This window comes from Anomaloglossus baeobatrachus, chromosome 3 (assembly GCF_048569485.1).
Source record: "Anomaloglossus baeobatrachus isolate aAnoBae1 chromosome 3, aAnoBae1.hap1, whole genome shotgun sequence".
Taxonomy (NCBI): domain Eukaryota; kingdom Metazoa; phylum Chordata; class Amphibia; order Anura; family Aromobatidae; genus Anomaloglossus; species Anomaloglossus baeobatrachus.
The window spans coordinates 485515481-485529284 of NC_134355.1; the positions used below are offsets into that span (position 1 = coordinate 485515481).

Here is a 13804-nt window from a genome sequence, read left to right on the forward strand (position 1 = left end):
TGTGAGCAGTAAAAATTGCAACATGTGCTACTTTCTTGTAAATATCGAATGAGACCCGCCCATTCATTTCTATGCATGCGTAAAAAACAATGGATCCCAAACAGAACTTCGGAGTGTCATGAACATTTTTTAATTTAGGTGTATGAAAACAGATCTCAGATGGACGTAGAAAACAAACAGACTAGGGAAAATTAGGTGAATATTGTCCCAGTTTTCTGGATGAAACTCGGATGATTTTTCATACGCTCTTCTGCAGTCAGCCTAGAATGGATGGCATACGGATGGGACATGGAAAGATTTGCCCTGGCGAGTTTGATCCAAGATCAAAAATGGAGATGTCTCTGTGTTCTGGTGTGTATCAGTTGGTAATGTTGGTAAAATGTGGTAATTAGTGATGTGTAGACTCGGAGGTAACTGTGATCGGCGGATTAAAACAAAAATCCAGTTCTGGCTCGGAATTGACCAGAATCTGGCACGTAAAATTGTGGTAGAAGGGATAGGGGAATTGGAGGAAGCGCTTCATACTTAACGAGTCTCCGGTGCAGCTGTAACTGCTTCCAGGCCACTCACTCTTCTTCCAAGGCAGCTCATTATTGCTCATCCATATTCACTGCTTCCCCTGCTCACCGGCAGTCCTGACGTCTGTGATTGGTTGCAGTCAGACGTTACCCCAGCATGTGTGACAGCATCTGACTGCAATCAATTATAGACCCTGCATAAATTAAAAAAATTCGGCATGCCAGCACAGATAAAGCATACGGCTACAGGCTGCAGCCCACAGCTGTGTGCTTATCTTGGCTGTGTTCAAAATAAGAGGAACCGCATGCGGCTTTTTTTAAAACCTGAGGTCAGGTTACCTACGATCACAGGTCAAGGATTGTGGGAACCTCCAGCTGTGACCACAAATCGCTGCAGCTCAGTCTCTGCCTGAAACCCATAGTGGGCGGTAATTGATCTATGGCCGGTTGCTATGGCTTCTAATGTAGTAGAGCTGGTATCGTCGTAAGACATTGTGTGGATTACGTCGGACCTAGGTGTTTTTTGGGGTTATTAAAGGGGTGAAAGAGGGTGTTTTTTTGTATTTTATTTCAAGTAAAGGATTCTTTTGGTGTTTATGTTTATTTCTTTTCACTTATAGATTAGTAATGGGGGTTCTCATAGACCGTCCCCATTACTAATCTAGGGCTTAGTGACAGCTGTGGGACATTATTAACACCTTATTACCCCGATTGCCACTGCACCAGGGCAATCGGAAAGAACCGTGTGACTATCACATCTAATGGATGCGGCAATTCCGGGAGGCTGCAGGCTGCTATTTTTAGGCTGGGGGCCCAATAACCCTGGGTCTGCACAACCGGAGAATACCAGCCCCCAGCTGCCGGGCTTTATCATGGCTGGGTATCGAAATTGGGGGGACCGAATGCCAATTTTTAAAAATAATTTATTTAAATAATAAAAAAAGCCGCATGTGGTTCTTATTTTGATTCACAGCCAAGATAAGCGCACGGCTGGGGGCTGCAGCCTGTAGCTGTATGCTTTATCTGTGCTGGGTATCATAATACGGTGAACCCTACGACAATTTTTTTTTTTAATTAATTTATGATAGGGACCCGCAGACATGGTCTGTGATTGCAAGCAGTCAGACGCTGCGTCTAGCACGGTGAGCAGATTTCTATGTGCTTGTACTGTACAGCGCAGCGTTTTGGACGCATCTGAATTGCTGCTAACACTGATCGTGTGCACTCACCCTTATACCTTAGTAGGTACGAGCACTGTATGATAAACCTGACGTCTGCACGAGGACTATGTGGAATTTCACTATTTTTTTTCATTTCTTCACATTGAGAGACTGAGTAGTGATATCACAGTGACACCTGATGACGCCTGTCAGTGCCTTCCGGAGGGATTCTGGGGCTGGTCTCCATTCTGCATGTGAGTGGGTGATGCTGGTGCACTGTGGCTCTGCCATTCTGCCCCTGAGCCCCCTTTCCCATGGCATCTAGTAGCTGTCATCCTTTGCAGACATCATTCAGGTGTTAGCACCCCTGGCATTACCCGGGAGGATGCGCTGGCTCCATTTGGGGGGCTGGATGAGGGCGGGTCTGTGTCCACCCCCACGATCACCCTGTCTGTGGTGCCCATCAGCACGAGGCAGTGAGGGGCGCAGGCACATTTCTCACCAGCAGGGGGCGCAGCTCCCGTGTCTGGATCCTCCCAGGAAGCGGTGACAGGCGGCTCCGGGCAGCAGCCTCTCCATCCCCGCGCGGTGTGAGCCTCGTCCTCCGGTGCACACCGGCACAGCTCCAGCATGTCCTGCATCCATCCTCCCCCCCGTCCCCGCTGATAGAGCCGCCCCTCCTGCTATCACTCCCCGGCTCCGGGAAGAAGCACAACCGACTGCTGGAATCAGAGCTGAGAGGGGCGATCGGAAGAGCAGAGGCGAGGAAACATGGCGAGCGACTCCCCAGCCCGCAGCCTGGACGAGATAGACCTGTCAGCGCTGAGGGTAAGACATGGCATCCATCTGCAGCCTCCCCTGCCATTGTGGAGCCCTGCGTGCCGGGTTATTGCACGGGTGACATCTCCCCATTATATCATCCCTGCACAATGATGGGGTCGGGGGCCCCCCGTGTGCCTGCGGCAGCAGTCCTGAGCCTGCAGTGTGAATGGAGCCACACCAGCCTTTGTATGGCAGCGCTCCATTGCTCCTCCATTCCCATTGATGAGATTTTGGGGTCCTGTGCCCCCGGCTGGGGCTGGATTCCAGGGATGGGGCTGACACTTTACTTTTCCTATAGAGAATGTAGTTTGCATTCCATGACCAGTGCTTGCCTGCCTGAGACAATGGGGGGAGCAGGGCTGTGCCCTGAGGTCAGGGGTCTCTGCAGGAGCCCAGGATCACCTGTACATTGGCCATGATGGTCTCCATCTCTGTAGCACATGGATGCTGATCCCTGCCTATCCTTCTTTGCATCCAGTATTTCTTCCGGCATGCCAGCCATTGTTAGTATGTGGGTGCCATGTTCATTTTCTGCGATGTGAATGTGTGGCTGACGGCGGGCAATGAATTGTAACCCCAGGCCTCCTAAAATGACCTATGCTAATGAGATTGCAGATGTCATGCTCACATGCTCTGTAAGAAAAGAGGCTCTTTGTACTGTATGTCTTTATATGTCACCGAGATGAGCCGTGGACGTGGCCAGTCCCATTGTATGAATGAGAGCCTTAGCGCTGCTCCATTGCACAGGCTGCCTATCTCCCCCAGAGCCTGCATATAGAAATATGTACAATGGAGAGGCTTTGGTCTTGTTTTCGGGGATATGTTCATGAATCCGATCCCAATCGGCCAGTGTCCATATTTCTGAGCATCGGTGAATGTGCTCTTTAGGTATCAGTGTCATTTCTAATTGTGAATTACAAGACTCCTCTGGATCCAGAATGTACTTGGCGTGTTTAGAAGGATATTTGCATTTTTCTTCTGAGGATATTTCCTAATATCAGCCCACGCTCGGTGAGGCTTGAATAGGATTTCTGAGGACTGTAGAAGGTCAGGAACCATAGTGATGCTTTGATGGCTTCCACTTATTTCACACTGTATGATTCAAGATCGATAAGGAATTTGCTGTCTAAACTGATAGTAAAGCCTCTCCTACAATTTCCCCGTATGGGGGCCACTTTAACCCTCAGCTCTCTGTGAAGCCAAGAATATTGGGCATTGCACCTGTTTTCATTGAAACAGGCCAAACAAGCCCCACTGTGTCCTCCTGACATGTTCATGGTCGTTCCACAGAACCTAGCGTCTATGGCCTCCTAATGTAGACCGCCTCAGCCAAAATCTTTGACATGACGGCTAATAAGAAATGTACTAAGAGATCCTCACCATGAACAGGTGTCCTTCATGAGGTAATACACTTCATATTGAATTATATGGGTAGATTAAACTACTCACGTTCTTATAGTGGAATGCATTAGGCCCTATAACCTCCAGGAGGCAATTCTTGGCCCAGTCGTGCTCATTGCTGATAGCGGTTTGGTTTAATCTATCAGTGTAGGTCAGGGATGGGCGGATTACTGTAAGGCCGGATCCAGATCAAATCGAGCACAGATCTATTTTAGTTTACATTCATGTTCCTTGAAATGGAGACATGTCAGCCTTTTATCGAGTTTGCAGATCAAATTTACCTACTCAAGTGATCGAGTCCATTGACAAAAAATAGCAGTCAGATCAGGGGTGGGCATATGGTGGAAACTGAGAAGCCACAGATGGGCCCAGTGCCTCCACCAAAGAAGGTGGAATTGGGCATTATGATGAGATATTGGACTGCTAAGGGCCCATATGTTGTTGTTTCACTGGGATCCTCTCCTGTCTGTGTCCACCCCAGACTATGATGCCATCCATTTGTCATCTGAGTTTTGCCCATTTTTTTTTTACCTTGTAATAATGTAGCTCCACACTTGTTCTTTTGTAATAGATCTCCAGTGCTTATTTAGGCTGCACACTCTGCCTGGCAGGACCTGTGGACTCTGGTGATGTGACCCTGATGAAATCATCACAGATCCTTCTGCACGTCTATGTTGCTGCCTGCTTATTATTGGTCAGCATCATACAGGAGGCTGAAGTACATGCCCACAATGAAACTAATAACACCCAATTGGATTTAACTAAAGTTCAAGGGAATCTGTCAGCAGGTTTTTGCCATTTAAAGAGAACCTGTCACCTAGAATATGTGTTTTGACCTATCAGCAGTCCCTGAGTTATAAAATTGTATAATATGAAAGTAATAAAAATCATTTTATTACCTTCATATCTCGTATGTAAATAGCAGGGAATGTGGTCACAGGGGCGGCGCCTTGCTCTATGGACGTCTGCATATTTTCGTGGTATCACGCCCCTGTGGGCATGATACCATGAAGCGAGGTGCCTGTCTCTCGTTCTATCCTGCGTGCATTGCAGCAGGCTTCTCTTCTGGGTTCTCCTTGTCAGTTTCAGACGCACACTGCGTATGCGCAGTGCGCGTCTGAAGCCGGCGCGTGAACACCCGGAAGAGAAGCCTGCTGCAATGCAACCAGAATAGAATGAGAGACAGGGACGTCACTCCATGGTATCATGCCCACAGGGGCGTGATACCACGAAAATATGCAGACGTCCATAGAGCAAGGCGCCGCCCCTGTGACCACATTCCCTGCTATTTACATACGAGATATGAAGGTAATAAAACGATTTCTTTTACTTTCATATTATACAATTTTATAACTCAGGGATGGGTAAAGAGGTGTAATTAGGGCAAATATGCATCTGCTGATAGGTCAAAACGCATATTCTAGGTGACAGGTTCCCTTTAAGCTGAAAGCAGCCTAATATAGAGACAGAGACCCTGATTCCAGTGGTGTGTCACTTACTGGGCTGCTTGGTATAGTTTTGATAAAATCACTCTTTAATCAGCAGGAAATTATCATTAGATTACTTTGCGTGCTGCCAGGTAATCAGGCATGTTTGTGAGCTCTACATAACTCCACTCCCACCACTGATTAGCTGCTTTCTATGTACACGTTACATGGACAAAAAGCTGGTAATCATCCTTGTAGGCGGGGATATAAAGATCCACATTCAAATAACTGCTAGATCCGCAGGAGAGAAAACAAGGATTTTATCAAAATGACAGCAACCAGCTCAGTAAGTGACACATCGCTGAATCAGGGTCTCTGTCTAGCTTCACTAGGGGCAAAATAATTGATTGCTAATATCACCACAAAGGAGAGGGCATAACAGGCACTATTACATCTTGTCTTGTTCAATATAAAACAAAATTGGTGAAAGGTCCTGTTTTAAATGTCACAAAATGTTTGCTCAACTCTAAGTTTTTCGTAAAATTTGCAGCTGTTCTTTCTTTTTTTAATTGTGAGATAACCATTCTGATGTGGAATTTGTTACCACTGTGACTATAAATTATAGTAGTATACAACAAGGTACAGAATCGGTAAGCTGCGTAGTGCACCGCAGATCCCATCGGAGTGGCGCCCACCTTCTATCTTCGGTGCACACCGCCGCTCATCTCCTGTCTTCACGATTCCTGCTCTCTTGAGTAATCTGCTCACTGAGGAAGATCTGACCAAGACTGAACGTTTGTATTCATCATTACATAATACTCACTTTCTATCTGAGTGCCAAGTTTTCTTGTACCTATTCTGTCGGGGTTGGATCCCACTTGGGCACCGTATGAGCAGAAGAGCCGTGGTCTTTGTCTACTTGTAAATCATAATAATGAAAACATTCATGATTTTAATTCCTTGCAATATAATTCCTAACTCCTTTTTTTAAAGCTGTATTTTTGTTTCTTTGCATTTATATTGTATTTTTTTACTTTTATATTTAATTTATATTTTGAGCAGGCTAGACATAAATATAGCGAATCTGTGTAGTTGGGTCAACTGCAGAGCGAGTGACGTGTCCTCGGATAAACTCTCAGACGGATAGAACTTCCTATTTGTCTATATTTGCATTTCAGCAAATGAATGACATATGGGCATTATGTCTGTGACTTGATCACATCTGGCTCTGCAGCAGACTCTTAAGGCAGTGGCTTTGCTAGAGCTGGCCTGGTCAAATATAATCCGAATAGTGATAAGCGATGTGCGCACCACTGCTTGATACTTGATCGAGCATCGGGGAGCTCAGGTACTTTCATTACTCGATAGAATATCGTAGGTCGTCAAGCTTCCATGCTCAAGTGCCTGCCCCGCATGTTTTGTGGGTGTTAGACAGCCAATCAAGAAGCGAGATTGCCTGTCATACACAGTAATACCGTAGTCATGTTGACTACTGCGTTATTGTGATTTGCCGGCCACTTCAGGTCTTGTATATGCTCGGCCCACTTTCCTCTGGAGGCAGATCAGGCAGAACTAGTCTAGGGTGGACAGCTTAGATTAGAACAGGCATATAGGCAGTGTTTTAATTACTATTGCAGTAATTTGCATAGTGCTGTTGCACCATTAAAACAAAAGTCCTTTTTCAGGGATACATACTGTCCTTCTACAAGCAAAACCACCGTTACCTGCATTCAGTGTAGGGATAGCTGGTGGAGGAGGGATAATTTTGGATTAGAGGCATACAGGCAGGGTTTATTGCCTTACAGTCTTTATATAGGTATACAGTGCTGTAACCTAAATACAAAAGTCCTTTTCAGGGCTACATATTTTGTTTTCCCTATTAATCCCAAAACATTTGCAGGCATATATACCCAATTTAAAACGTGCGGTAAGGAACTGGTAAGTGGACGTGCTGCTGATGGTGCACGCGGAGGCTGTGGCCGTAGGCCAGGTGAAAATGTGCCTACTGCGGGATCACAACAAACATGCTCATCCACGAGACCCAACTTGCTATTTTACTTTGAAGAGGGAGCAGGAAAACACTCTTGAAGCCAAAACAGTGTAAACAGGTGGTCGATTGGATGGAAGATAAGGCTTCCAGTATGTTTCCTAGCACCACCCTGTCCAGTCTCACTATCCAAGAGTCTGGGTTATATAATCCTCAGGGTGATCCTCCTTCATTCTACCATGGCGAGTCCCAGGAGACAAGTGATCCCACACTTGGACATGTCAAGGAGCTCTTTACATTTTCATTTATTGATTCTGGCACCTTGCCGTACACGTTTCAAGAGGGATATGAGGAGATTGTGTGTAGTGATACCCAAATATTTGAGCAGCCACTTTCAGAAGGAAATGATGGTGGGGAACGGCAATTAGTGTCTCAAGAGGTAGATGATGATGAGACACAGTTGCCAACAAGTGATGTAGTTAAGTCAGGTGGACCAAAGTAGGGAAGTGGAAGATGAGGTGGTGGATGATGGTCACTGACTCAAGTTGAGAAGGTGCCATACAGAGTGAGGACAGCAGTGCAGAGGGGAAGGGATCCGCAACAGGCAGGAATAGGCAGTGGGGTGACCAGAGGAAGAAAGTGGGCAACTGTTCCCCATTGCATCCACACATGGAAAGTTCCAAGGGTTAGGTGTTACCCAGTCTGGCTCTTTAATAATTTTTTTTTTTTTTTTTATAGAAAGTGCGGACGATAATAGAACTATCATTTTCAACCTGTGCCATACCAAGATCAAGAGGGGCTTTGCCACCTCCAGAGTGCTTATATACATGTCATCAAAGCACCCAACTAGGTGGGGCAAACACCTGGGTAAACAATTGTCTGCGGGTGACATCACTGCCTCTTCCCCTGTTCTATGTGCTTGCCAATCCCCTGTCCAAGATGCAGGTATGGATGCCTTCTGCTCTGCACCTGTTGTTGCACATTCGTAAGCACCATTAGCAACCACATCTGATTATTCGTCCCAGCGCAGCGTTTAGCTGTCCCTACCTTGGAACGCAAACACAAATACCCAGCCACCCACCCACCCACAGGACCAGACACTTATCTGGCATATTTCCAAACTGCTTGCCCTGGAAATGTTGTCATTTAGGCTTGTGGAGACTGAGGCTTTCACAACCTCATGACGACTGTCATCCCTTGGTATTCTGTCCCCGGCCACCACTGATGCTCGGGGTTGTCTAACAAGGAGGGAACGTTTTTGAAGATGGTGAAGGAGCACCTAGCCAACTGCACCAGCGTCCTCCGTGATTCCTCTGCACCGTACAACTATTGGGTATCCAAGCATGAACTGTCCCTCTATGCCTTGGAGGGGTTGGCCTGCTGTGCCACTACCGTTTTGTCACAGCAGGTTTTTAGTGCTGCTGGGGACATAACTGATAGGCGCATCCGCCTGTCAACTGAAAATGCTGATAGCCTGGATCATCAAAATGAACAAGGCCTGGATGATCCAGACTTCTCAACCCCACTAGATGACAGCAATAGAACCTGAAGCCAATTCAAATGTTCCTTTTTTTCTGGTGTATTCCCATGCATCACTTCCCACCCAAAAAAGGGTATACAGCTCATGGTTTTTTCTTTTTCTTGTCCTTCTCCACCACCATATCAACAAGGTCATCATGCATCCCTCACTTGCTATAAGAGGTTAAACAGGTGGCCCTCATTCATAATTTTTTAGAGGGTCATCAAGTGACCCTTGCTTTCAATTTTTCCAGGGTGTTTATGATGCCCTCCTTCTTTATAATTTGTTCAGGATATGAGGCATACATTTACAATTCTCTTACATATATAGATAAGAAATATATGTTTTTTAGCCCTTAGTGCATAGGCTTTACCAGTCTAGGAGTCCCACTTCTTAAGAGTCCAATCCAGGGTGCGTTGCAGGCCGTCCCACAAATGTTTGGAATGCCTTGCACTTAGTGCATATGCTTTATGAGTCTAGGGGTCCTACCACCTAACAATTTTAATGGAACGTGTATGAGGCCCTCCTTTAGGTCGAATACATGGTGTATTGGAGTTCCTTTCTTCTAATTTTTGGCAGTTCTTGCATTGACCACGTAGGCTTTGTTGACTCGAGACCCTTCTTCATAAATTAAACAGGATATGTCTGACCATGTCACACACATACCATACACCCCGATAAGGTAGTAACATGTCAACCTTACATTTACCAGTGGGTGTCGTTTTATTTCCCCCTCTGAGCGTATTTTCTTGATCTGTGTTTTGTGGCTGCTCTGTAATGCTCTTAAATTTATTTATTTATTTTTTTACATCTGGGATTTACAAGTTGGGGTTTCCATACACCGTTGGACACTGTCCCGTCTTTGCTGCCAGTATGAAATCTTTGACAAGATGCCTTGTAACACCCAATAGTTATTTTCTTGATACATTTCTAAGAGACATAATAGAGGAAAAATGCGGAAGAGGTAGTGGTTACGGAGTTACTGACTAGGAGTATTCACCAGCAACGGACTAATTAAAGGACATCTTAACAGGGAGTCAAACCTAGCAACAATAGTCTAGACCAGGGGTCTCAAACACGCGGCCCCTCAGGGTAGTTTCTGCGGCCCCCTGTTCACTATCGCAGGTGCAGGGGGCCGCAGCCACTGTCTGCACTGTATGTCAGATGAATGTGTTGCAGGCGCTGCGCTCTCGCCCCGGCAATACAATCATCTGACAAATCACTGACAGTGACACTCACCTACCGCGATAGTGACCGGGGGCACGGGCCTGGGGGCCGCACGAAGCAGAGATGAGGCAGGGGAGGGAGCGCGGGACAGGTGAGAAGAGTGTGTGTGTGTGTGTGTGTGTGTTTTGGACGTTAACCCCTTAGCGACCTCTGACGTACTGGGTACGTTTGGCTCCCTGGTACTTAAGGACCCATGACGTACCCAGTACGTCATGGCGAAATCGCAGCCCCGTGGCTACGATCGCTGCAAATGCCTTAGATTCGGGGAGGAGGGGACCTCAGGAGGGGTGGTGTCTCCTCCCCGGACCTACGGAGGCTGTGATTGGCTGAGTGGTGTTCGTCAGCCAATCACAGCCACTAATGTTTCAGCCATTGAAAATTGCTGAAACATTGAAATCCAGCCAAGATCAGTGCAGCTGTAGCCCTGAGCATTGGCTGGAGCTGGGTGACCTGTGTTTCACCCGCACCCAGCTCTGATTGGAGAGACCGGCCTTGTGACCGATCTCTCCAATCACTGGATCTGGGGCCGCAGACCACTCCCCTCAGCTTCACTCCAGCATCTGTGGAAGGTGAGGGGAGCTGCTGACCCATTACTACAGGATAGGGACAAAGTGCGCACATTACTATGGGATGGGGATAAGGCTGGGGACATTACTATAGGATTGGGACATTACAAGGATGGGCACAATACTATTGGATGGGGACATTATTACTATAGTATGGGCACATTACTATAAGATAGGGACTAGGATGGGCACAATACTATAAAATGGGGACATTACTATAGGATGGGGACAAGGTGGGCACAGTACTATAGGATGGGGACTAGGATGGGCACAATACTATAAGATGGGGACATTACTATAGGATGGGGACAATACTATAGGATGGGGACATTACTATAGGATGGGTACAAGGTGGGCACATTACTGTAGAATAGGGACATTACTACAAGGGGACAAGGATGGGAAACATTACTAGAATAGAGATAATGCTGGGGACATTACTATAGGGTGGGGACAAGGTTGGCACATTACTAAAGGATGGGCACATTACTATAGAATGGGGACAGTACTATAGGATGGGGACATTGCTACAAGGGGACAAGGATGGGGAACATTACTATAAGATGGGGACAAGGATGGACACATTACTATAGATTGGGGACATTACTATAGGATGGGGACAAGGATGAACACATTACTACAAAATGGGGACAAGGATGGGGAACATTACTTTAGGATGGGGACAAGGATGAGCACATTACTGTGGGATGGGGTCTAGGATGGGGTACAATACTACAAGGGGGCAAGGATGGGCACGTTACAACAATATAGGGAACATTACTAAAAGATGGTCAAAATTTCTATATAGTGCTAATTGTAAACGCCCTGTCACACACAGATAAATCTGCGGCAGATCTGTGGTTGCAGTGAAATTGTGGACAATCAGTGCCAGGTTTGTGGCTGTGTACAAATGGAACAATATGTCCATGATTTCACTGCAACCACAGATCTGCCAAAGATTTATCTCTGTGTGTGACGGGGCCTTAAGACTATTAGGCTAAGTTCACACTTCAGTTGTTTTAGATCCGTCAGGTCCGTCAGCAACGGATCAGTCATTTTTTAGTTGGCAACTGATGCAACGGATGTGTTTTTCACAGGATTCCTTTCACAGGAATCCTGTGAAAAAACTGATCCGTTGCATCCGCTGTGCGTCCGCTTTTTGACGCATCAGTCATGATCCGTTTGTGTTTGGGACAGCCCAGGGGCATGCTGGGCTGGGCATGCTCAGTAGAGCATGACGGAATCCTGCGCTGGATTCCGTTGTAAGACGGATTATGACGGAATCCAGCACCATAGACATACATTACAAGCTTGACGGATGGCGACGGATTCCTGTGCGGCGCCTTAATTTTGACGGCCCGAAAAACGTTACATTCTGCGTTGCTCCCCGCTCGGCGGTCAGTCAAAAACGACGGACCGCGACGCAGTGGATGCAACGCAGGGTCATCAGTCGCAATCTGTCACTAATAGAAGTCTATGGGGAAATACTGGATTCCTGCAAAATATTTTGCAGGATTCCGTAATTCCTCAAGGCTACGGATTGTGACTGATGCAAAACAACTGAAGTGTGAACTTAGCCTTAGTTACAAGAAAGGGATAAAATGTAAAAAAAAATGTTTATATTTAAACAAAGAATGTGCACGTTTGCTATAATGAACAAGTGAAAATGTTCAAAATCAGTGATCCCAAGGTGTGTGTAAAAAAAAAATTATATATGGTACCAATAAAAATGTCACTTTGTCCTGCAAAGAATGCGGCCCCCCAAATTATTTTTTTTTCCTCTGTGCGGCCCATACACCCAGCCGAGTTTGAGACCCCTGGTCTAGACGCTGGCTTCATGTCTTGTATGGTCAGAATAATACTTGCTGTAGGACAGGGGTGGGGAACCTCCGACCCGTGGGCCGTATGTGGCCCCCGATAACTTTTTATGTGGCCCCTGGGCAAATTCCTGGGAACTGCAATACTCAGGTGGCAGCTGCGGTCTTGGCTGCTGGCCCTTTAAATCACCATGTGTGGCGTACATTTCATTAGGTCCTCAGCTTGTTGGCCTGTCCGAGCCTGCTGAGGACGTACTTTGTGGTCGGGGTAAGTGTGAAATGCGCTGCGCTCGCGTCCCACAGAAGAAGAGAAAGCATCAGGTTTACTGGCCTCCCTTTTGTAGATGCCTCCCACTGCTGGGAGCCTCCTGCCTGCCGCAATGCACTGAGGCCTACTGCCTCCCACTCTGCAGGGAGCCTCGGGCCTCCCCCCGCGGTGCAGGGAGCCTCGGGCCTCCCCCCGCGGTGCAGGGAGCCTCGGGCCTCCCCCCGCGGTGCAGGGAGCCTCGGGCCTCCCCCCGCGGTGCAGGGAGCCTCGGGCCTCCCCCCGCGGTGCAGGGAGCCTCGGGCCTCCCCCCGCGGTGCAGGGAGCCTCCCCCCGCGGTGCAGGGAGCCTCCTGCCGCAATGTGTCTATCCCCCAACCCCTCCTGTGATTTATATGATTTAACAATCTGTTGACTGCGCTCCAGACCGAGACAAACCTGGAAAAGCAGTTGTGAGAAGTAACATGGATCAATATCACCGAGCATCGCAGCCACACCAAAGAGAAGCAGCTCCACCCACCACAATAGGGGTGTAGAGGTGAGTTAATTGTTTGACATGCGGCCCCCGAAGGTTGGTAGAAATTTCCAAATGGCCCCCGGCAGAAAAAAGGTTCCCCACCCCTGCTATAGGACAACGTCAGGAATCTTACACGGATCAGATTCCAATGATCGTTCTATTCAGTCACATGACTGCATATCCAGCCACCATTTTTTCCACCCCCTGGTGGAGCTTGGTGGTCAGCTCAGTGCACCTGCCGGTTGTCACCTGTTAAAAAAGATAATTAGCATAAATCTGTCCCATTTCCTGTCATTGGGAAAAGTTGTCATGGAGATAGCAAGTGCAAGCTGCCACCCTACAGCAAACATACTGTAACAATGAACTGCACACATTATGGGATAGCCTGTTAGTCGTGTCTAAGGCTAAGTTCACACATCCTGTGTTTTGCATCAGTCACAATCCGTAGCCTTGAGGAATTACGGAATCCTGCAAAATATTTTGCAGGAATCCTGTATTTCCCCATAGACTTCTATTAGTGACGGATTGCGACTGATGACCCTGCGTTGCATCCGCTGCGTCGCGGTCCGTCATTTTTGA

At 47.2% G+C, this 13804-nt stretch overlaps 1 protein-coding gene across 7 annotated transcripts in view; it reads left to right on the top strand.

Moving 5' to 3' along the window:
* The first annotated feature begins 2165 nt into the window (after positions 1-2165).
* Positions 2166-13804, top strand: part of TNIK (TRAF2 and NCK interacting kinase) — a 434420-nt gene continuing 422781 nt past the window's right edge. For 4 of the 7 annotated variants that reach the window (XM_075340619.1, XM_075340622.1, XM_075340623.1 and 1 more), the window contains exon 1: positions 2168-2506. In XM_075340619.1, the coding sequence (XP_075196734.1) occupies positions 2450-2506 (57 nt within the window). In that variant the 5' untranslated portion in view covers positions 2168-2449. Of the gene's footprint in view, positions 2507-13804 lie in introns of all 7 variants that reach the window. The other 3 variants (XM_075340624.1, XM_075340625.1, XM_075340626.1) reach the window with 2 other exon arrangements.